Source organism: Dreissena polymorpha, chromosome 9, assembly GCF_020536995.1.
Source record: "Dreissena polymorpha isolate Duluth1 chromosome 9, UMN_Dpol_1.0, whole genome shotgun sequence".
Classification (NCBI taxonomy): Eukaryota; Metazoa; Mollusca; class Bivalvia; order Myida; family Dreissenidae; genus Dreissena; species Dreissena polymorpha.
In genome coordinates, this window is record NC_068363.1 from 95,636,550 (window position 1) to 95,662,346 (window position 25,797).

The 25,797-nt window shown below is 39.3% G+C and overlaps 2 protein-coding genes across 9 annotated transcripts in view; one reads left to right on the plus strand and one right to left on the minus strand.

Moving 5' to 3' along the window:
* Positions 1–9,662, plus strand: part of LOC127844106 (E3 ubiquitin-protein ligase Praja-2-like) — a 32,016-nt gene extending 22,354 nt beyond the window's left edge. For 3 of the 4 annotated variants that reach the window (XM_052374115.1, XM_052374116.1, XM_052374117.1), the window contains 3 exons: positions 250–336; positions 2,486–2,707; positions 3,142–9,662. In XM_052374115.1, coding sequence (XP_052230075.1) covers positions 250–336; positions 2,486–2,707; positions 3,142–3,198 — 366 coding nt within the window. In that variant the 3' untranslated portion in view covers positions 3,199–9,662. The remainder of the gene's footprint in view (positions 1–249; positions 337–2,485; positions 2,708–3,141) is intronic. The other variant, XR_008032564.1, reaches the window with a different exon arrangement.
* A 376-nt stretch (positions 9,663–10,038) lies between these two features.
* LOC127844102 (golgin subfamily A member 2-like) overlaps positions 10,039–25,797 on the minus strand; it is a 137,894-nt gene continuing 122,135 nt past the window's right edge. The window contains exons 19-23 of one of the 5 annotated variants that reach the window (XM_052374087.1): positions 20,841–20,917; positions 18,441–18,543; positions 16,590–16,696; positions 12,142–12,280; positions 10,039–10,937 (exon numbers count right to left, since the gene is read on the minus strand). In XM_052374087.1, coding sequence (XP_052230047.1) covers positions 10,558–10,937; positions 12,142–12,280; positions 16,590–16,696; positions 18,441–18,543; positions 20,841–20,917 — 806 coding nt within the window. In that variant the 3' untranslated portion in view covers positions 10,039–10,557. Of the gene's footprint in view, positions 10,938–12,141; positions 12,336–13,955; positions 14,040–15,110; positions 15,195–15,330; positions 15,415–16,589; positions 16,697–18,440; positions 18,544–20,840; positions 20,918–25,797 lie in introns of those variants that run through there. The other 4 variants (XR_008032563.1, XM_052374091.1, XM_052374090.1 and 1 more) reach the window with 4 other exon arrangements.

Consider the following 25,797-nt stretch of genomic DNA (forward strand, 5'->3'; position numbering starts at 1 on the left):
ATGTTATTGTAGCTGCAAGAAATAATGTCTTTTTTAAAATAAATATTTACAAGTATTGAGTATGATAAAGATGATTGTTTGTGTTAAACCAAGTCATGTTTAATTTGAATGTGGATTTGTCTCTGTTAAAAAATGAGGGCATTGCTGTCTGTGACACTTTGATTTCATTATACAGGTGTGTTGCAGGGGTAGCTTTACTTGTATTGTGTTTCTAATGGTGTTTCTCATTGAGGCGTGTGGTTGTTGTAGCGTGACCCGTTCCTGCTGCTGCTGATGTTGATGGGCCGCCGTCCCGGCATGCTGATCCCTGATGATATGGACCTCAACGATTATGAGGTACAACTGTGCCCCTGCCTGCGACAGCAATAGCTTAATGTTGAACTTGGCCCATGCTATTGTACTATGCAGATGGTAACACACACAATTACAGTGTGGATAGTAAACAGTAAATACTACATACATTATTTGATATTTACACTTTCCAAAAAAGTAACAAATTCAAAATACAGACTAGAGCATTGTACACAAATATTTTTTGTTAATGATTCAATATGTGATAATTTCAACCTTATATCACTTGTTGTATATGTGATGATTTATCAAGGAAACTATCCTGAGCTATATAAAAAAACAAAATCAGTATCGAAATTGCACAGTTTGAACTTATGAGGTCATATCTTATGTACTGCCCTCTTTAGTTGCAGTCACTTTTCTTAGTTTGCTGCTAAATTTAATTTAAGCTGTATTATTTGTTACACTGTTAGTTACTGATGGTGTATGTGATATACACCTTCAGTAATTTCATACCATACAAAAGCAAAGCTCGAGTATGGTATGAAAGTTCTGAGGGTGTATATCCCATACACCATCAGTTACTAAATGTGTAAGGATTATATCTCAACCGACTACTCGATAACTCCGGGTTAAGGGAAATTACTTGGGGTGTACGGAAAATACACCATGGGCAGGTGACCGCTTAAAACCAATCAGATTAGGTCATTTTTGTAGGAGGTAAGATATATCATATATCACTGGTTAAATGTCATTAGTATGGAATGAATGTTTTTAAAGTTTTGGATGAAATTAAAATTTTGTCAGACTGAAAGCTTTTTAATTCATGTAAGCTTTTCTGATTGGTGGATGGTTGTTGTAGTCTGTGTAATGTAAGTTGTTCTGATTGGTGGATGGTTGTTGTAGTCTGTGTCATCTAAGCTTTCCTGATTGGTAGATGGTTGTTGTAGTCTTTGTCATCTTAGCTTTCCTGATTGGTGGATGGTTGTTGTAGTCTTTGTCATCTAAGCTTTTCTGATTGGTGGATGGTTGTTGTAGTCTGTGTCATCTAAGCTTTCCTGATTGGTAGATGGTTGTTGTAGTCTTTGTCATCTTAGCTTTCCTGATTGGTGGATGGTTGTTGTAGTGTGTGTCATCTAAGCTTTTCTGATTGGTGGATGGTTGTTGTAGTCTGTGTCATCTAAGCTTTCCTGATTGGTGGATGGTTGTTGTAGTCTGTGTCATGTAAGTTTTCTGGTTGGTGGATGGTTGTTGTAGTCTTTGTCATCTAAGCTTTTCTGGTTGGTGGATGGTTGTTGTAGTCTTTGTCATCTAAGCTTTTCTGGTTGGTGGATGGTTGTTGTAATCTGTGTCATGTAAGTTTTCTGGTTGGTGGATGGTTGTTGTAGACTTTGTCATCTAAGCTTTGCTGATTGGTGGATGGTTGTTGTAGTCTTTGTCATCTAAGCTTTTCTGATTGGATGGTTGTTGTAGTCAGTGTTATGAGGTTTGTCATCTTCAATTTTCTTTAAACAACTTATCAGCCTTAAACTGCTTTTTCACGAAACTCCACAGACATGATCCTTGGATGACCTTCTTGAGAGTTTTTCAAATCAGTCTAGTCTGTGTAGTTCTCTGCATATTTTGATTAACAAAACGAAAAATATATTTTACATGTGGAAACTAAAAAATCATCTACTCTGAAATTGTAACTTATGTTACTCAGTACAGTGATCCTTTATCATGTTTAGCCCTGTGGTGAAAACTGGCCAAGCCTCCATATTTGTATAGACACATTCACCAAGATAACTGTTATGTCTTCTTTATGAAAACAAAAAGCACATGGCTCAGCTATTTAGCATTTGATATCAGATAGTGGTCATCTGCAAAGTTCGGGAAAATAATGTGGTCATAACTGGCCACTTCCATGTTGTCACATGATAAATATTAACAAATAACAAAAAACACATAGTGTGGTAATATGAATCGAGTCCTATCTGCTTTTTTTGTTGCTGCCATATTTGTTGACATATACTAAGGAATTCTTCCAATAAAGAAAAATTAAACTAACCTCTTATTTAGTTTATTAGCTTGCTTTTTCATCAAGATTTCTACTTAGCCATTTGTCCTCGATGGGGTAATGCTATGGTGTGGGTAAGAGTGGGTAATGTGATATGATCAGTTGCTTTTGTTTCATGATAGTTGCATTGTTCAGGCGCTGTGGGAGATGGCAGAGCGGCTGGGGGAGGTGCAGAACCGGGGCATGTCTGAGGACGACATCAACAGACTGCCCTGTGAGAAGTATCAGCGGCGAGCCACACACTCACACGAAGACACTTGCAGCATATGTCTGTCGGAATTCACACTGGGATCCAACCTAGCTGTGCTTCCATGTAAACATCGCTTTGACAAGAACTGTCTAGCTGAATGGCTGAAGGTAAGGCCTATGTATTAAAAGCTTTGTGCAAGTATAAGAGATAGAGGATATATGTTGGGTTAGGTAGATAACCGATTTTCAATAACGAGTTATAATAGAAAATATGTATTTTCTATTATCATGAGTGATTACAAATGGATAATCTACCAAAAACTAACAAATTTTCTTTTCATTTAATTCCACCGTTTATTTACATTTTAAAAGAGTTTAGCAGGAATAATAATGTGAAAAAAAATGTCATTTCACACTTTTAATTTGAAAAATATTGATAGCTTCACAGTTATTTTTCAGTGTTTGACACAATCAATTTTTGTTTTCAAATCACAGATATTTCCCTTTTAACCAAAGAAAGACATTTAATGAATAGATATAGTGGTCAAATGGTTTTTGTTCTCAGTAGACTCATATCAGGTAGAGACTATGACTGTTTTCAGAGGAATGGCAGTTGTCCAGTGTGCAGACATGATGTCAAGGCCAGCCAGGCACACTGATCTTACCCTAGAGAATTCTGCTGGCAATCCACACTATCTACTGAGCACACACGAAATTACTCCTATCACAAACTATTCACATAGGCAAACAAACGTATAACTGTTGCTCAAAAGTTACAGATTACAAGAAATTTACCTGCAAACTGTACAGCCTCTGGACAATGAAGACAAGAGCACTTGGCACTATGGCTGGTTATGTTCCCTGCGCATTCTTTAATCATGACAAAAAGGGGTGTTAAAGTGATCTTATGACTTTTATAGGAGCCTCTCATCAAGTTAAAATTAAAAATCTGTGATACAATAGAAATATTGCATTTGTTAAATATGTGTGTTGTTACTGTTTTGTTTGTATGATATTTTATAGTTTTGATATTTTCAAAGGAAACTAAGCAGTTAGTCATGCTATGATAGTGAGTAGACACCAGGTGTGCACTCAAATCCTTGGCAAAGATGGTATACCTAACAGTTTGGTTTTACATGTCAAGGCCTTTGTAAAACACAAATTTGCTTCTGTCCCTAAAGCAATATAATTACAAACAGTTATCTGTACATGCAACATGGATGGATTTATTGAACAGTACATTTTGTAAGAAAGGGTCATTAAATGGTTCCTAAGCCTTCACAATTATTGCTAGTATTTCTCTACATCTGCTCTTGTAAAGTCTTCAAAATTTTATGAATACATTTTTTTTTCAACAAGACATTGTATAAAGTCATTTTAATACTTTCATTACCGCACACAGTCTTTCCTTTTTATGTCCCCCACTATAGTAGTGGGGGACATATTGTTTTTGCCCTGTCTGTCTGTTGGTCTGTTTGCGCCAACTTTTAACATTTTGCAATAACTTCATATTTGGCATGCATGTGTATCTCATGAAGCTGCACATTTTGAGTGGTGAAAGGTCAAGGTCATCCTTCAAGGTCAGAGGTCAAATATATGTGGCTGAAATCGCTTATTTTATACTTTTGCAATATTGAAGATAGCAACTTGATATTTGACATGCATGTGTATCTCATGGAGCTGCACATTTTGAGTGGTGAAAGGTCAAGGTCAAGGTCATCCTTCACAAGGTCAAGGTCATCTTTCAAGGTCAAACGTCATATAGGGGGACATTGTGTTTCACAAACACATCTTGTTTTAGTATGGTTTGAAAATGCACATGTAATGTCTTTTGCACATTTGTTGCCTCTATTGCACATATAAAACTTAGACTGAAGATGGAGCATTCATGATTTACTAGTTCTGGCTACCATAACTTTAAATATTGCTTTTTTATGATTTTTGACAGGCTTGACTTTAAAGTTATGGACCAACCCCATTAAGAAAGTCAACCAGAAATTCCCGAAAAGTTGACAGTTAACAAAGACCGGTCCAAAACAGCTTTTAAATGCAGTTATTGGCCCAAATAAACCACTTGATCGGAAAGATTGACATTTTTCACATTAAACTGATATACATGTGTATTCTTTCACAAAATACTATCTTAAACATTGAAAATTTATCTTTTCTGCTCTAACATATCGAGAAAAACAGCGATGGGACAGACATTCTTGAAATGCGAATCTCACGAGATTTCACGCTCATATGATGTTATTTCTATTTTTAGTAACATACCATGTGCTCAAGTGTTTTCAAATTCAGAATGACATTTCACAGTATTTTTAATTATTCTTGCTTGTTTTGTTAACAAATTGTAGTGTAAATACAAACTCAAAGTAAAAAATATTTAAAATTACCTGATTCACTTTGAAATCAGTCTCACCAGACGTAAGTTGTTAATCACAAATAATAGATTTCAGAAAACGAAAGTAGTGCTTAAAATTGCAGCAAAAAAAGTCAAGGTCGATCCGGAAGTATCCAAATGAAAACTCGTCATGTGACAAAGCGACAATGGCGTCAAAATTGTGAATTTCAGGCTGATGAGAGTTGTTTTCATCTATTGTAAGATGCATTTGAACCTTAAAATATTCCCCGATGCAGTAATTTGTATTCATTCACCAATAAATGTAGATATGTATCCAAGAAAATGAACTGTCTCTGATTTATAGCGTGACATAAATATGTTACGACTCTGGTTGACTTTTGATATGGGGTTCGCTTCAGAGTACAGGTCTGTCAATACTATATAAACTGTACGCTGAAGTTTCTTTAGCTAATGATTTACCAACTTCTCAAGATTCCATTGGTTTAGGCAGTGGTTTATTAATGGTAATATATTTAATATTCTCAAAAATCTGGTTTACCATTTGTCATGTTTGATATCAAAACAGCACCAAACATATGTGTTGTGGTAATTGTGCGTTAATTTGCTGAAGTCTTTTGTTCACTAATTGCTTTGATAAGAAAAATGTTGATTATAAAAATGACGTCAGACATATTAGTCTGCTGTAAAGTCTGTCATCATATCATAGAACACATATGGACTAGTTGTCCAGGAAATATTATGATATTTACTTGTAGAATGTAATATTGCCCCCTGCTACAGCCTTGGTAAATATAACATGCAACTGGTGAATATCACATCATATCCAATGGCATATAAGTTTAATAAATGCATTATATTTTTCAAATCTTCAAAATGAAAAATGACCTATAGCATATAACAAAATTAACAAATAATAAGTATTCCAAAGCTGTTAAATGTCTTGTTTTGTGTACATTTGAATGAGGTCAAGCAAGATCTTAGTTTACACTTAAAATTTCTTACACGCAAGTTCTCAAATGTTAAATATTTTTAGAACAATTATTTGGATAATTCAATAATTTTACTAATACCTATGTATAACATACACTTTAAACTTGTGTTTAAATTTCCTTAAGTTATGTAAATTATAGAAATTGATCATAGTTAATATATACATGTACATAAATGACATAACTATGTGATGTCAAAATATTGTTCATGCTCTTCCCAGTTTTGGGGAAGAAGGAAGTATTTTGGATAGATACATACGTTTGGCAGCAAGTTAATCTTCATAGATTGATTTCAGACAAGAATGCTAGCAAAAATGTCAGAAGTCAAACAATTATTTATAAAAATATTTCTAGCTCATGGTGAGCTTCTGTGAGAGCCTTTTGTTCGTCGTTTGTTGTGTATCTTCAACATTTAGATTTTTTAACACTCTTGAAGGCCACATTTATATCTCAATCTTCATGAAGCATGGTCAGAACATTTGTCCCAAATCATTGTCGAGTTTGAAACTTAATCACCAGGGTACCCTTTTACTAAGCAACTTACGCAAGTCTTAGACTTGCGCACATATTTTAAATTAATTGAATTTCATTAATTTCAGATTGAGGCAAATTAATTTTTACTTGGAATGTAGCATAACTTAATAAATTTCATTAAAAACATTCAAAATTTCAATATAGCAAGAATTTGAAGGAACTAGACTTGATTTAAAATATGCGCGCAAGTCTACAAATTGCGTAAGTTGTTAAGTAAAACGGTACCCTTGAGTCAACAAATAGGTCACTGGTCAGAAAAAGTTTGTGAACACTCGTTATATTTGTTGTATCCTTATCTCAGGCCAAGTTAATGCGTCTGGTCTGTTGAAAATCATGGCCGCCAGGGGGCAGGGAATTTTTCCTTATATGGCTAAAGTAAAAACCTTCTAAACACTTGTTCTTATTATACGTCAGTCGAGTTTGATGAGAAAACTGGGCTTAATGCATGTGCGTACAGTGTTGTCCCAGATTAGCCTGTACAGTCCGCACAGGCTAATCCGGGACAACACGTTCCGCTTTTATGGTATTTTTAGTTACAAGGAAGTCCCTCCTTGCCGAAAATCAAGTTTAGGCGGAAAGTGTCGTCCCTGATTAGCCTGTGCGGACTGCACAGGCTAATCTGGGATGACACTACGCACATGCATTAAGCCCAGTTTTCTCATTTATGTTTTACCAAGAACTATTATTATTTTGAACTCCACCTTCTCACAAGAGTTCCTTTGGGTCTCCGGTGAGTGCTCGTTATTTTGATATTTTTATTGTGATTATTTATGAAAAAGATGTATTTTTGCAGACACATCACAGAGGGCGCTAAGAAATGATTGATATAACAATGAACCGCTGTTTATTTACATAATTTGTTCACCTGAGCACAATGTGCTCATGGTAAGTTTTTGTGATCGCCTTGTGTCCATTGTGCGGCGTGAACAATTGCCTTGGTAACACTCTAGAGGCCACAGTTATTGTCCAATCTTTATGAAACTTGGTCAGAAGATTTGTCTAAATAATATCTTGGACGAGTTTGAAAATGGTCTGGTTGGTTGAAAACCATGGCCACCAGGGGGCAGGTCATTTTCATTATAAATGTATGGCTATAGTAAAACCTTGTTTACAATCTAGAGGCTACATATATTGTCTGATCTTCGTGAAACTTGGTCAGAGGATTTATCTACATGATATCTTGGACAAGTTTGAAAATGGTGATGGTCTGTTGAAAAACATGGCCGTCAGGGCGTGGGGCATTTTTCTTTATATGGTTATAGGCATAATTTGTTAACATTCTAGAAGTCACATGTATAGTCCAATCTTCATGAAACTTGGTCAAAACATTTGTTGAAATGATATATTGGATAAGTTGGAAAATGGTTGGTGGCAGGGCATTTTTTTATGATTATAGTAAAAAATTATTAACTCTCCAGAAGTCACATGTATTGTCCAATTTTAATGAAACGTGGTCAGAACCTTTCTTCTAATGACAGCCTAGCTGAGTAAAGAAATGGTAATGATTCGTCGAAAAATATGGCTGCCAGGGGTTTTGTAAAACCTTGTTAATACTCTAGAAATTACATTATTATGAAACAATCTTCATGAAACTTGGTCAGAAATTTGTTCTAATGATATCTGGACCGAGTTGGAAAATGCTTCCCATCTGTTAATAAAGATTGCCACCTGCAGACTAAGCGTTTTTTCTTATATTGCTATTTAGGGTTCTCCCATTAGGGTGTTATGGTATTAATTTTCCACCAACCCACCATTTGATGTGTCATATAAAAATTCAGTCAAAACATTTGCTACTTAAATTAATATTTAGAACTTGCTCAACAGGTTTTAGAGTTCAAAAATACACGTTTTCATCAATTTGTTTATCGATTGTCTGACCGATTACTTATTTTTAACTTGCTCAACAGGTTTTAGAGTTCAAAAATACATGTTTTCATCAATTTGTTTATTGATTGTCTGACCAAATGCTTATTTTTACAATTTACTTATTTTTGAATGAATGTTTACTTTTTGTGTAAATTAATGTTATGTACACATTTGTGATTTTGGTCAATCTTTTTCCTTTAGCATCCTGTTTTGTATGTACATATGGTGAACACATAATGACATTACAAGAATACTGCAGTAAGGTAAAAAAAAAATTCAACACAATAATTGCATAACATTAAAGAAACATAAATACTCAAAATCAACGAATATTTCCTTAAATAAAGTTAACCCATAAAAAACCGTGTTCGTTATTTATACATTTAGCAATAGCCAAAATGTCAACGCTAGATGTGGTATGTGTTGCATATATTGTCCCACAAAAAAAGGGCAATTTGTATTGTGTTAAATCTATGTTACCAGAGCACATCTAGCGTTGAAATTTCGGCTATTGCTTTAAGGAACTTTGAGTTTTTATGTGTTAACTTTATTTTTTCGAAAATATTGTACAAAATAATTGTTGATTTTGAGTGTGTATAGGCTTCTAACAACTATGTTTTGTATTGGCAAATTGTGCGATTATACTTGCGCATTATCCTTTTTGTTGCGATGTCAGCGCTGGGCGCCTGGTTGCATGCAGGGTCATTTTGGCACTTGGAATTCTAACTTGTACATACCTGGGCGCCTACAATTAATGTTGCACTTGTTTTGCACTTGCTTACAAGAAATTTAATATGTTTCTTGTGCAACTATGTGAACCTTAAGTAAAACCATATGAACTCTCTAGTTGATATTTGGAAAAGTTTGAAAATGGTTTAAGAAACATCTCAAATTGTTTCTGAGAGCATTCAGTTCCCTGAAGTCTCAGGTGAGCGACCATGGGCCTCTAGCCCTCTTGTGTCTGCCTCTGGCCCTCTTGTGTCTGCCTCTGGCCCTCTTGTGTCTGCCTCTGGCCCTCTTGTTTTATATAATAATTGTATGGCTTGCCTATGGGATCATTTTAGTCGCACATATCCATACTGTATGCCAAGGGTACAAGTTCATTCATGAGAACATGGCAATATGATTTCAGCAAGAACAACAAAAAGAGACTTCATTCAGGTACATAGAAAATGATGTGCCTTGTTTGGGAAACCATATCTTTCCACTGGTTATCAATTTATATACTCTGTTCTTATTTATTGCTGTAGACTTTATTAAAACATTTTAGGTTTGTTAATACAGCATCATTTCTTGGGTGTTATTTTACTTTGTTTTTGCTTTTATATTACAATAGGAAAATGTTACAAATAAACTACGTTTTTATGTTTGTTCTTTTTCACGTTTGTATACTCTACACTAGCAAATTAGTATTACTTATGAGATATTCATGAAATTAATAAGATTATTTTTTGTTAAGCTGGGCATACACAGATGTGCTTGTCTAATTTCTTTTGTGTCAATTATGGTTATTTTGTGTGTTTTCATTCAACCACCCACACTGTTAATGGTGACTGCAGATTAAATAATGTTAAAAGGCAGTTTCATTTACATGAAATGCACATTTATAACCAAACAAAATAGAAAGTACAATAAAAAAGAGAATCAATTATGAATGATTATAACACCATAGTTATAAAATAACCTATCAACATCATTCAACTAGTCTAAATGAAGTCAACTCAGAAAACAATAAGAAACGTGGCAACATGTTTACAACATTTAAGTTGTTAATTTAATATATATTATTGTGAAATCCCAAGCTTAGTCTGCATGTTAGCAACCTACAAACAATATTTAAGTAGAAAACCTCCATACAAATTTAATGGCAGAAACGTTTGTGTTTGTTAATGAACAGTGACTATCTCATCCAACAGATCCCAAATGCAATCCAAAGCTAGGTCTGCTTGTTAATTCTGCCTAGTCATTTCAAATTCCTAAGTTTTGTTCCAGACGAAGTGCTTTGGATGAATTTTAAACAAGATACCTGTTTTTTGGGGGGCGCTGTACTCCGCCTCATTATGCTTAACACTGCTGTTTACAGTTTTCTTTTCACTGTGAAAGATTCATTAAAAAATTTGTAAACATAGTTCAAGTTTTATAATTAGTAAAATTGTATTCCAAGCATGCATACAATTGAGTACAACACTTAAATACCTTAGTTTTAAACCTATTCATGATGAATAAATATTCTAATTGCTAAACATCTTTTAAGTAAATATTAACTACAAAATCTGTAGACGTCCTTTACAATATTTGCAAGGATGAAACTGGTTTTCAAGAAAACTCATGTTGTCCACAAAACTGGAATGTCCTATCTCCGTTAAAAGATTGAGAATCTTGTGAGCAGTAACATCTTCTGTGACAGAATCAGTTTTGGAATGTGTTTGCCCACGAGTATGTTTGTTTGCATGGTGATGGTGTGGGTGGTCGCCCTGCAGGTATGTGTTCACATTGGCATTGTGGACCTTGTGCGTAGGCTGCTCCACGCTATCACTATCCATGGGAGAGTGACCCTCCGACACGGGCAGGCCGTCCCTGCCCCCGACTATAGTCTCTACTTCACTCTCCGTGTCAGACTCAGAGCTGGTATAGTCCGGCCAATCTGTGCAACACAAACAGCATCCTTTATAAACACAACTGTCAGACTTGTCACGTTACAAAATGTCCAAGATTGTGAAAAACACCATAAACATACTTAATCTGTCTAAAATATATTACAATTACTTGTTGCCTTAACAAGTAAAAAAAAGATTTTAAATTTAAACAGAACAGATTTTGAATACTTGTCAGATACATTAACAATTATTATGGTTATAATATTATGTCAATAAACTTTTATAATATTATTGTTTGCTACAAACCTTCATCTTTGCCCAAATCAAGAACAAAGTGTGACACATAAGAACTTGTTTTTTTAATGCATCTTCATTTGAGAATGCCTTTAACTTTCCAATATAATTTTTGACAGAGTATGTCTTTGATTACCCTCATGCTATGTTGCCATGGTCACACTATGCTATGTTACCAGGCATTTTAAGCAGGTGTTTATAGAGTACCACAAACCATAAAACAAACCAAATACATGAATTTGAATACTTTTTACTATCTAAGGGGGAATACATGTACTTTGCAGCATTTGACAGTTATATTTATATTAATCCCTTAACATGAGATGCTTTAAAAACATGCAGCCAAGTCATCAACACGTGCTTTTGTTCATAGGATGTTTAGTAATGTATGCCCCTATTACCTTGACCTTTGATATTAAAACCAATATGTATCTATCTTCCCTTTCCTCCAAAGTATCCAGCATTTCATTTTGGTACAAAGCGTTCTTAAGATCTAAGGTGGAAACAAGTTTCAAGATAAAAGCCGCCGTGACCTTTACCTTTACAAATTCATGTTATGTCTCCCACTAACAATGACCTATGCCTTGATGACCTCAAAATGAACAGGCCTCTTTCTGTCCTTCCAATTAACCACCATTCTTATTAAGATGATCAAAGGTCAAAGCGTTTTGTGGAAACAAATTATAAGTTACAAGCCCCTATGTGCTTGACCTGATCAGCTCAAAATTGATTGTCATTTATCTTACTTCCCAAAGTCTCAAAGATAACCATCAAACCACATTACATTTTCATTAGAAAATAAACAAAATAATATATATAAGGGCTTCGTTTACGTTTCAGAAAAGTAAAGGTAAAAACATGTCATTTGTGATTCATAAAATTTACTTGATCCATCCAAATGCTAAGTATGTTGACTGTTTGATTGTTCTCCAGATAGTTTGGATGAGAGCCAAGTACCTGTGTGTGTGTTACTGCTGCTGAATGGTGGGTGGATGGCTGGTGAGACGGGCCGTGCTGACTCCTGCTGGTAGCTGTGCAGCATGTGCTTCTCCCCCATCAGCTGCATCACCAGGGTCTGCAGCTCACCCAGCTTGTCCTGTAACAACACAACACACAGTAATCACCAGGTTCTGCAACTCACCCAGCTTGTCCTGTAACAACACAACACACAGTAATCACCAGGGTCTGCAACTCACCCAGCTTGTCCTGTAACAACACAACATACAGTAATCACCAGGGTCTGCAGCTCACCCAGCTTGTCCTGTAACAACACAACACACAGTAATCACCAGGGTCTGCAACTCACCCAGCTTGTCCTGTAACAACACAACACACAGTAATCACCAGGGCCTGCAGCTCACCCAGCTTGTCCTGTAACAACACAACACACAGTAATCAGCGGGGTCTGCAGCTCACCCAGCTTGTCCTGTAACAACACAACACACAGTAATCACCAGGGTCTGCAGCTCACCCAGCTTGTCCTGTAACAACACAACACACAGTAATCACCAGGGTCTGCAGCTCACCCAGCTTGTCCTGTAACAACACAACACACAGTAATCACCAGGGTTTGCAGCTCACCCAGCTTGTCCAGTAACAACACAACATACAGTAATCGCCAGGGTCTGCAGCTCACCCAGCTTGTCCTGTAACAACACAACATACAGTAATCACCAGGGTCTGCAGCTCACCCAGCTTGTCCTGTAACAACACAACATACAGTAATCACCAGGGTCTGCAGCTCATCCAGCTTGTCCTGTAACAACACAACACACAGTAATCACCAGGGTCTGCAGCTCACCCAGCTTGTCCTGTAACAACACAACACACAGTAATCACCAGGTTCTGCAACTCAACCAGCTTAACCTGTAACAACACAACACACAGTAATCACCAGGGTCTGCAATTCACCCAGCTTGTTCTGTAACAACACAACACACAGTAATCACCAGGGCCTGCAGCTCACCCAGCTTGTCCTGTAACAACACAACACACAGTAATCACCAGGGCCTGCAGCTCACCCAGCTTGTCCTGTAACAACACAACACACAGTAATCACCGGGGTCTGCAACTCACCCAGCTTGTCCTGTAACAACACAACACACAGTAATCACCAGGGCCTGCAGCTCACCCAGCTTGTCCTGTAACAACACAACATACAGTAATCACCAGGGTCTGCAACTCACCCAGCTTGTCCTGTAACAACACAACACACAGTAACTATCAAGGTCTGCAGCTCACCCAGCTTGTCCTGTAACAACACAACACACAGTAAACACCAGGGTCTGCAACTCACCCAGCTTGTCCTGTAACAACACAACACACAGTAATAACCAGGGTCTGCAACTCACCCAGCTTGCCCTGTAACAACACAACACACAGTAATCACAAGGGTCTGCAGCTCACCCAGCTTGTCCTGTAACAACACAACACACAGTAATCACAAGGGTCTGAAGCTCACCCAGCTTGTCCTGTAACAACCAACACACAGTAATCACCAGGGTCTGCAGCTCACCCAGCTTGTCCTGTAACAACACAACACACAGTAATCATCAGGGTCTGCAACTCACCCAGCTTGTCCTGTAACAACACAACACACAGTAATCACCAGGGTCTGCAACTCACCCAGCTTGTCCTGTAACAACACAACACACAGTAATCACCAGGTTCTGCAACTCAACCAGCTTAACCTGTAACAACACAACACACAGTAATCACCAGGGTCTTCAACTCACCCAGCTTGTCCTGTAACAACACAACACACAGTAATCACCAGGGTCTGCAACTCACCCAGCTTGTCCTGTAACAACACAACGCACAGTAATCACCAGGGTCTGCAACTCACCCAGCTTGTCCTGTAACAACACAACACACAGTAATCACCAGGGCCTGCAGCTCACCCAGCTTGTCCTGTAACAACACAACACACAGTAATCACCAGGGCCTGCAGCTCACCCAGCTTGTCCTGTAACAACACAACACACAGTAATCACCGGGGTCTGCAACTCACCCAGCTTGTCCTGTAACAACACAACACACAGTAATCACCAGGGCCTGCAGCTCACCCAGCTTGTCCTGTAACAACACAACATACAGTAATCACCAGGGTCTGCAACTCACCCAGCTTGTCCTGTAACAACACAACACACAGTAACTATCAAGGTCTGCAGCTCACCCAGCTTGTCCTGTAACAACACAACACACGGTAATCACAAGGGTCTGCAACTCACCCAGCTTGTCCTGTAACAACACAACACACAGTAATAACCAGGGTCTGCAACTCACCCAGCTTGCACTGTAACAACACAACACACAGTCATCACCAGGGTCTGCAACTCATACAGCTTGTCCTGTAACAACACAACACACAGTAATCACAAGGGTCTGCAGCTCACCCAGCTTGTCCTGTAACAACACAACACACAGTAATCACAAGGGTCTGCAGCTCACCCAGCTTGTCCTGTAACAACACAACACACCGTAATCACCAGGGTCTGCAGCTCACCCAGCTTGTCCTGTAACAACACAACACACAGTAACTACCAAGGTCTGCAGCTCACCCAGCTTGTCCTGTAACAACACAACATACAGTAATCACCAGGGTCTGCAACTCGCCCAGCTTGTCCTGTAACAACACAACACACAGTAATCACCAGGGTCTGCAACTCACCCAGCTTGTCCTGTAACAACACAACACACAGTAATCACCAGGGTCTGCAACTCACCCAGCTTGTCCTGTAACAACACAACACACAGTAATCACCAGGGTCTGCAACTCACCCAGCTTGTCCTGTAACAACACAACACACAGTAATCACCAGGTTCTGCAACTCAACCAGCTTAACCTGTAACAACACAACACACAGTAATCACCAGGGTCTTCAACTCACCCAGCTTGTCCTGTAACAATACAACACACAGTAATCACCAGGGTCTGCAACTCACCCAGCTTGTCCTGTAACAACACAACGCACAGTAATCACCAGGGTCTGCAACTCACCCAGCTTGTCCTGTAACAACACAACACACAGTAATCACCAGGGCCTGCAGCTCACCCAGCTTGTCCTGTAACAACACAACACACAGTAATCACCAGGGCCTGCAGCTCACCCAGCTTGTCCAGTAACAACACAACACATAGTAATCACCGGGGTCTGCAACTCACCCAGCTTGTCCTGTCACAACACAACACACAGTAATCACCAGGGCCTGCAGCTCACCCAGCTTGTCCTGTAACAACACAACATACAGTAATCACCAGGGTCTGCAACTCACCCAGCTTGTCCTGTAACAACACAACACACGGTAACTATCAAGGTCTGCAGCTCACCCAGCTTGTCCTGTAACAACACAACACACGGTAATCACCAGGGTCTGCAACTCACCCAGCTTGTCCTATAACAACACAACACACAGTAATAACCAGGGTCTGCAACTCACCCAGCTTGCCCTGTAACAACACAACACACAGTAATCACCAGGGTCTGCAACTCACACAGCTTGTCCTGTAACAACACAACACACAGTAATCACAAGGGTCTGCAGCTCACCCAGCTTGTCATGTAACAACACAACACACAGTAATCACAAGGGTCTGCAGCTCACCCAGCTTGTCCTGTAACAACACAACACACAGTAATCACCAGGGTCTGCAGCTCACCCAGCTTGTCCTGTAACAACACAACACACAGTAACTACCAAGGTCTGCAGCTCACCCAGCTTGTCCTGTAACAACACAACATACAGTAATCACCAGGGTCTGCAACTCACCCAGCTTGTCCTGTAACAACACAACACACAGTAATCACCAGGGTCTGCAGCTCACCCAGCTTGTCCTGTAACAACACAACACACAGTAATCACTAGGGTCTGCAGCTCACCCAGCTTGTCCTGTAACAACACAACACACAGTAATCACCAGAGTCTGCAGCTCACCCATGGTATGGCTACATTGGAGTGGGCTTTATGGTTTAGCTTTATTTGGGGATGGTAAGAATCCACCTCACTTGACCAAGATTCCAACTTGGACATGATATAGTCAAGATTAGTCTTCTGACTCAGTTTCATCATAAATTGAGCCAAAAATATTAACTTTAAAATAGAGTGGTAATGAGCTTAATATTGTAGATGCCTGACAAACAACTTACAATGCATGTTTGCTGACATAGTCTGATCACAATAGCTTACCTTGATCACTTTGTGCTCAGTTGAGATTAAAAGGAGAAATTACAGGTGAAAATATAAACATAATCTGATTCCACCTGCATTTGACTGACATACAACTGACATTTGTGAAAATCAGAATGCTGCATAGGCCTCAGATTTGTAGCTATGCACCATCATCTTATGCCCGTATGGATGGCAATGTCTACAAGAGCTGTATGAGTTCTATTGTGCCCGTGTACCTGTAACTCCTCGCGGTCGTGAGCCAGCTGCTTGATGTACTCATTCTTCTGTATCTCACGCTGCTGCAGTAGAGCTCTCTGGTGGTGATACAGGGAGATGTATTCACCTACAAACACACATATTATATGACTCGGAATGTTCTCAAATAACAAAAACAATGTTGTTTGTTGTTTTTATACAAAAAAAATGATTCACCAGATATACAAGATGGCAAGTATCAGTTAACTCACAAGATCATGTACACTGTCGATATGGTGTTCAGTCAGAGATGACAGCCACATAATTATAATTTCCACAACAGACAACATAGATGGGCTACACAGAAATGTTTATAAAACCACACCATTTCTCAGCATCGACTATGGTGCATGACATTTTACAGTTAAGGTTATGAGGGTGGTGATACATGGGACTCTCCACATGTGGTCATTTGAGGTCAGTTATTTTTAAATTGCATGGAGAACAGCGACAAAGTTACAGACCAGACAAGCTGTTTCATGGCAAAACCAGCCTTTTGAACTCTGAGGTGAGGAGACCGGTTTTATTCACAAAATGCCATTTTCTCATGATGGTCATAAGTGGTAAGTTGTTTTAAAAAAGCATGATGATTGATAAAGTTACAGTCGAAGCAAGCTTTTTTATGGCCGAATTTGACCTTTGAACTCCCAAGTGCAACATAGCCCATTGCACATGCTCCATACTTGCCTATGGTCTCGGTCTCTCCCTGCAACATTGCCCATTGCACGTGCTCCATACTTGCCTATGGTCTCGGTCTTTCACGTGCTCCATACTTGCCTATGTTCTCGGTCTCTCCCTGCACGTGTTCCATACTTGCCTATGGTCTCGGTCTCTCCCTGCTAACATTGACCATTGCACGTGCTCCATACTTGCCTATGGTCTCGGTCTCTCCCTGCTTATGCACATTGCATGTGCTCCATACTTGCCTATGGTCTCAGTCTCTCCCTGCAAACATAGACCATTGCACGTGCTCCCTACTTGCCAATGGTCTCGGTCTCTCCCTGCACGTGCTCCATACTTGCCTATGGTCTCGGTCTCTCCCTGCAAACATAGACCATTGCACGTGCTCCATACTTGCCTATGGTCTCAGTCTCTCCCTGCAAACATAGACCATTGCACGTGCTCCATACTTGCCTATGGTCTCTGTCTCTCCCTGCAAACATAGACCATTGCAAGTGCTCCATACTTGCCTATGGTCTCGGTCTCTCCCTGCACATGCTCCATACTTGCCTATGATCTCCGTCTCTTCCTGCTAATGCACATTGCATGTGCTCCATACTTGCCTATGGTCTCGGTCTCTCACAGTCTCCATACTTGCCTTTGGTCTCGGTCTCTCACGGTCTCCATACTTGCCTATGGTCTCGGTCTCTCCCTGCACGTGCTCTATACTTTCCTATGATCTCGGTCTCTTCCTGCTAATGCACATTGCATGTGCTCCATACTTGCCTATGGTCTGGGTCTCTCCCTGCACGTGCTCCATACTTGCCTATGGTCTCGGTCTCTCCCTGCAAACATAGACCTTTGCACATGCTCCATACTTGCCTTTGGTCTCGGTCTCTCCCTGCACGTGCTCCAGACTTGCCTATGGTCTCGGTCTCTCACGGTCTCCATACTTGCCTATGGTCTCGGTCTCTTCCTGCAACATTGCCCATTGCACGTGCTCCATACTTGCCTATGGTCTCGGTCTCTCCCTGCACATGCTCCATACTTGCCTATGGTCTCGGTCTCTCCCTGCACGTGCTCAATACTTGCCTATGGTCTCGGTCTCTCCCTGCACATGCTCCATACTTGCCTATGGTCTTGGTCTCTCCCTGCACGTGCTCAATACTTGCCTATGGTCTCGGTCTCTCCCTGCAACTGCAGCACCATATGCTCCAACTCCTCTGCCTTGTCACAAAGATCTGCCTTGTCACGCATCACATGGTTGTACTTCTCCTGCAACATTCACATAGTACAAGCTAGCACCTATAAAAACTAAGACTAGATAGGTTAACTACAGTAAGCATAGGGATTAATTGAATCATGAAATGTATATAGAGAATATAAGGTTAGTGTCTTGTGTACTTGAATTTATTGGACAAGTTAAAGGGAGGTTTACACTGCGTAAGTGTTTTTGAGATCAGTTGGATAAATTCAAGTACACAAAGACACTAACCTTATATTCTATTGATCATATCACTTGTTTGATTATTTTCATTTTTTGTTTGCAAAACAAAATATTTGTGTTTAATTATACAAAGTCATAGAATTGTATCTTTTGTTGTAATATGGAATCCATTTGTAATGTTTTGGCCACTCCAGTCTTGACAAGAAGGTTACATTCAAATATAAATCCTAAATGTATCCAAATTGGTCGACCAAAAACATTCATGGCTTTAGAGGCTTATTTCAACAAGTATATATGCATGATATATATGAACACCAATATGGTTTCATTAGTCTTTAAACCAGTGTTCAAATTTAAACACCCACTCCACCCTACCCTAGCTTTCAAGGACTAAACACATGTTGTATAGTTAGTCACAGTATAAATCCGTCACACACTTTAACTTTGAACATGAGTTGTTATCCAGCACACCCCACAATCAATACATTTAACAGCCTTCTCCTTTTTACCAAAGAATTTTCCCTTTAAAGTTTTGATGTCTTTATCTTAAGTGCAAATACACAAAGACTTCGCCCAAATTACTAGATTGAACACATATTCACAGTAACAGTCCTGTTTTAAATTTATAAAATTATAATTTGTCAACATGTTGGATTTTAAAAGAAGACAAACGACATGGTCACTTCTAATGTCTATTAAAACATTACAACAACGGAACCATTTGTAGCAATGGCGATGGCACAGAAAGTACGCTAATACAAAGATAAATCATTATGTGATTCTTGAAGTTTGTGAGCTACAGAATTCTTGACAGATTAAGTAATGTTGATTGGAATTAATATATTGTTAATTCTCAGCCACATGCCTCTGCCAGTAGGTACACTCATGTTTGCAATAAGGGCGAATTGCATTCGTCTTAAGGGCTAATTGAGTTGTAACACATATTTTACTGTTAAATCTGTAAAATAGAACAAACTACTAAAAATAGCCTATCATTATTACAGAATAAGATTATGTTTTCAATATCAATTCATTGGTGAATGCTATGAACTGCATCTGGCCAAAATGTCCCAAAATTTGAGTACCTAGGGTAAAGGGTTTGTTATAAAGTTTGAAATCATGTCCAACAAAATTTATCTTGCCAAACTACAAAGATAAAAATGTCTTTATCACGGCAAAGTCTACTCAAGGACGAGTTAGCCTATTCCAAACACTATTTTATTCCAACTGTATTATCATAATACGTACACCCAAAATACAAATAAATCTAATATTTTAATCTGATTGCGTTTATAAAATGTCTACATTCTAGCGTCTTTGTTTGATTTTACACACAGCTTATTTATTTTGTATTGAGAGCAAATTTGATAACAGTATGAAACCTTTATTGGCTCAAAAGCCTACACTATTGATTCATTGTTTGTATTTTTGTTTGATATTTACCTTAAATGAGTATGTAGAAAAGTAATCATTTTGTATATTTAGTGATGTACTACCATCAAATTTTCCTGTCAAAAAGCAACCCAGTTAACGTATGATCCATGCCCAGAAAGAAGTAGTCCATCAAACTATGTACTCATTCACTTGTATATAGATTGTGGGTCCTACAAATCTTAAGTTACAATTATATACGACCCTTGAGTTTTCTTATTAAGACATAGGATAAATCCCTATAATTGAATATGTTTACATCTGTAAATAGGCACCAATATAGAGCCAGGTGAACCCAAGAGAGATGACACACAAATATGATTTGAATGACATATATTTAATGCAAAAATGTGTAAAATGGGAGATAATAAAGCAATGCATACTATTGTTTACAATAACATACATTCAGCATCATTATTTATAACTACAATTAATCCTTTTTTCACATACATGTGCCCGTATATACAAAACTTTCTACTATAAATGTTTAACATCATGATATATCTATCGTAACATCAAATTCAAGTAAAAAACTTACACATAATTTACAAACAAGGCCTTGACAGTATTTCAAGCAAAACAGGAGTCCACTATAAGTAAGGAGAGTGGATAACTTTAATATTTATTGCCTTTAATCTGTACAGTAACTCTACAAATATTTACATGGAAATTCTGCTACCTCTGATATACTGACCTGTATCTGATCCATAGCCTGTCTCAGTTTGTCATACTCATGACGGGACACTTGGTCTTTCTCAAGTTTGGAGGCATCTGCAAACAGAATCAAGCAATAAACTGTGTATACACAATTCTACTTCTGGTAATCGCACAATCAGCATAATAACATACCAGATTGATCACCATAATTGGAAGAAAATTTTTTACTTATTGAAAATTTTAACATTATCAATATATTTTAGAGCCAAATAACACAAGAGTCCTCCAAAGCTAGAGAGCTCAATATTCTCCTGCCTGTATTCTATAATTAACATTTTCTGTCATTCATCTGATATAATAATCACGAGGACATATTTTTTGCTGAATATCTATAGAAGTTATAAAGTATATGTATAACAATATCACCTGGATGTGATCAAAATACCAATTGGTAAAAGCTTAAGTTCATGTCATTAATTAGACTGTAGTAATAGAATGTAAGACTAGTGTGAGAGGTGAGGGCACCCACTGTTGTGTATGACTTCTGTAGTAATAAACTGTAAGACTAGTGTGAGAGGTGAGGGCACCCACTGTTGTGTATGACTTCTGTAGTAATAGACTGTAAGACTAGTGTGAGAGGTGAGGGCACACACTGTTGTGTATGACTTCTGTAGTAATAGACTGTAAGACTAGTGTGAGAGGTGAGGGCACCCACTGTTGTGTATGACTTCTGTAGTAATAGACTGTAAGACTAGTGTGAGAGGTGAGGGCACACACTGTTGTGTATGACTTCTGTAGTAATAGACTGTAAAACAAGTGTGAGAGGTGAGGGCACACACTGTCGTGTATGACTTCTGTAGTAATAGACTGTAAGACTAGTGTGAGAGGTGAGGGCACACACTGTTGTGTATGACTTCTGTAGTAATAGAATGTAAGACTAGTGTGAGAGGTGAGGGCACACACTGTTGTGTATGACTTCTATAGTAATAGACTGTAAGCCTAGTGTGAGGGGTGAGGGCACACACTGTTGTGAATGACTTCTGTAGTAATAGACTGTAAGACTAGTGTGAGAGGTGAGGGCACCCACTGTTGTGTATGACTTCTGTAGTAATAGACTGTAAGACTAGTGTGAGAGGTGAGGGCACACACTGTTGTGAATGACTTCTGTAGTAATAGACTGTAAAACAAGTGTGAGAGGTGAGGGCACACACTGTTGTGTATGACTTCTGTAGTAATAGACTGTAAGCCTAGTGTGAGAGGTGAGGGCACACACTGTTGTGTATGACTTCTGTAGTAATAGAATGTAAGACTAGTGTGAGAGGTGAGGGCACACACTGTTGTGTATGACTTCTGTAGTAATAGACTGTAAGCCTAGAGTGAGAGGTGAGGGCACACACTGTTGTGTATGACTTCTGTAGTAATAGACTGTAAGACTAGTGTGAGAGGTGAGGGCACCCACTGTTGTGTATGACTTCTGTAGTAATAGACTGTAAAACAAGTGTGAGAGGTGAGGGCATCCACTGTTGTGTATGACTTCCGTAGTAATAGACTGTAAGACTAGTGTGAGAGGTGAGGGCACACACTGTTGTGTATGACTTCTGTAGTAATAGACTGTAAGACTAGTGTGAGAGGTGAGGGCACCCACTGTTGTGTATGACTTCTGTAGTAATATACTGTAAGACTAGTGTGGGAGGTGAGGGCACCCACTGTTGTGTATGACTTCTGTAGTAATAGACTGTAAGACTAGTGTGAGAGGTGAGGGCACACACTGTTGTGTATGACTTCTGTAGTAATAGACTGTAAGCCTAGTGTAAGTGGTGAGGTCACCCACTGTTGTGTATGACTTCTGTAGTAATAGACTGTAAGACTAGTGTGAGAGGTGGGGGCACCCACTGTTGTGTATGACTTCTGTAGTAATAGACTGTAAGCCTAGTGTGAGAGGTGAGGGCACACACTGTTGTGTATGACTTCTGTAGTAATAGACTGTAAGACTAGTGTGAGAGGTGAGGGCACCCACTGTTGTGTATGACTTTTGTAGTAATAGACTGTAAGACTAGTGTGAGATGTGAGGGCCCCCACTGTTGTGTATGACTTCTGTAGTAATAGACTGTAAAACTAGTGTGAGAGGTGAGGGCACCCACTGTTGTGTATGACTTCTGTATTAATACACTGTAAGACTAGTGTGAGAGGTGAGGGCACACACTGTTGTGTATGACTTCTGTAGTAATAGACTGTAAGCCTAGTGTAAGAGGTGAGGTCACCCACTGTTGTGTATGACTTCTGTAGTAATAGACTGTAAGACTAGTGTGAGAGGTGGGGGCACCCACTGTTGTGTAGGACTTCTGTAGTAATAGACTGTAAGCCTAGTGTAGGAGGTGAGGGCACCCACTGTTGTGTATGACTTCTGTAGTAATAGACTGTAAAACAAGTGTGAGAGGTGAAGGCATCCACTGTTGTGTATGACTTCCGTAGTAATAGACTGTAAGACTAGTGTGAGAGGTGAGGGCACACACTGTTGTGTATGACTTCTGTAGTAATAGACTGTAAGACTAGTGTGAGAGGTGAGGGCACCCACTGTTGTGTATGACTTCTGTAGTAATATACTGTAAGACTAGTGTGGGAGGTGAGGGCACCCACTGTTGTGTATGACTTCTGTAGTAATAGACTGTAAGACTAGTGTGAGAGGTGAGGGCACACACTGTTGTGTATGACTTCTGTAGTAATAGACTGTAAGCCTAGTGTAAGTGGTGAGGTCACCCACTGTTGTGTATGACTTCTGTAGTAATAGACTGTAAGACTAGTGTGAGAGGTGGGGGCACCCACTGTTGTGTATGACTTCTGTAGTAATAGACTGTAAGCCTAGTGTGAGAGGTGAGGGCACACACTGTTGTGTACGACTTCTGTAGTAATAGACTGTAAGACTAGTGTGAGAGGTGAGGGCACCCACTGTTGTGTATGACTTCTGTAGTAATAGACTGTAAGACTAGTGTGAGATGTGAGGGCCCCCACTGTTGTGTATGACTTCTGTAGTAATAGACTGTAAAACTAGTGTGAGAGGTGAGGGCATCCACTGTTGTGTATGACTTCTGTATTAATAGACTGTAAGACTAGTGTGAGAGGTGAGGGCACACACTGTTGTGTATGACTTCTGTAGTAATAGACTGTAAGCCTAGTGTAAGAGGTGAGGTCACCCACTGTTGTGTATGACTTCTGTAGTAATAGACTGCAAGACTAGTGTGAGAGGTGGGGGCACCCACTGTTGTGTATGACTTCTGTAGTGATAGACTGTAAGACTAGTGTAGGAGGTGAGGGCACCCACTGTTGTGTATGACTTCTGTAGTAATAGAATGTAAGACTAGTGTGAGAGGTTAGGGCACCCACTGTTGTGTATGACTTCCGTAGTAATAGACTGTAAGACTAGTGTGAGAGGAGAGGGCACCCATTGTTGTGTATGACTTCTGTAGTAAAAGACTGTAAGACTAGTGTGCGAGGTGAGGGCACCCACTGTTGTGTATTACTTCTGTAGTAATAGAATTTAAGACTAGTGTGAGAGGTGAGGGCACACACTGTCGTGTATGACTTCTGTAGTAATAGACTGTAAGACTAGTGTGAGAGGTGAGGGCACACACTGTTGTGTATGACTTCTGTAGTAATAGAATGTAAGACTAGTGTGAGAGGTGAGGGCACACACTGTTGTGTATGACTTCTATAGTAATAGACTGTAAGCCTAGTGTGAGGGGTGAGGGCACACACTGTTGTGTATGACTTCTGTAGTAATAGACTGTAAGACTAGTGTGAGAGGTGAGGGCACCCACTGTTGTGTATGACTTCTGTAGTAATAGACTGTAAGACTAGTGTGAGAGGTGAGGGCACACACTGTTGTGTATGACTTCTGTAGTAATAGACTGTAAAACAAGTGTGAGAGGTGAGGGCACACACTGTTGTGTATGACTTCTGTAGTAATAGACTGTAAGCCTAGTGTGAGAGGTGAGGGCACACACTGTTGTGTATGACTTCTGTAGTAATAGAATGTAAGACTAGTGTGAGAGGTGAGGGCACCCACTGTTGTGTATGACTTCTGTAGTAATAGACTGTAAGACTAGTGTGAGAGGTAAGGGCACCCACTGTTGTGTATGACTTCTGTAGTAATAGAATGTAAGACTAGTGTGAGAGGTGAGGGCATCCACTGTTGTGTATGACTTCTGTAGTAATAAACTGTAAGACTAGTGTGAGAGGTGAGGGCACCCACTGTTGTGCATGACTTCTGTAGTAATAGACTGTAAGACTAGTGTGAGAGGTGAGGGCACCCACTGTTGTGTATGACTTCTGTAGTAATAGACTGTAAGCCTAGTGTGGGAGGTGAGGTCACCCACTGTTGTGCATGACTTCTGTAGTAATAGACTGTTAGACTAGTGTTAGGGGTGAGGGCACCCACTGTTTTGTATTACTTCTGTAGTAATAGAATGTAAGACTAGTGTGAGAGGTGAGGGCACCCACTGTTGTGTATGACTTCTGTAGTAATAGACTGTAAGACTAGTGTGAGAGGTTAGGGCACCCACTGTTGTGTATGAGTTCTGTAGTAATAGACTGTAAGACTAGTGTGAGAGGTGAGGGCACCCACTGTTGTGTATGACTTCTGTAGTAATAGACTGTAAGCCTAGTGTGAGAGGTGAGGGCACACACTGTTGTGTATGACTTCTGTAGTAATAGACTGTAAAACTAGTGTGAGAGGTGAGGGCACCCACTGTTGTGTATGACTTCTGTACTAATAGAATGTAAGACTAGTGTGAGAGGTGAGGGCACCCACTGTTGTGTATGACTTCTGTAGTAATAGACTGTAAGCCTAGTGTGAGAGGTGAGGGCACACACTGTTGTGTATGACTTCTGTTGCAATAAAATGTAAGACTAGTGTGAGAGGTGAGGGCACCCACTGTTGTGTATGACTTCTGTAGTAATAGACTGTATGACAAATGTGAGAGGTGAGGGCACCCACT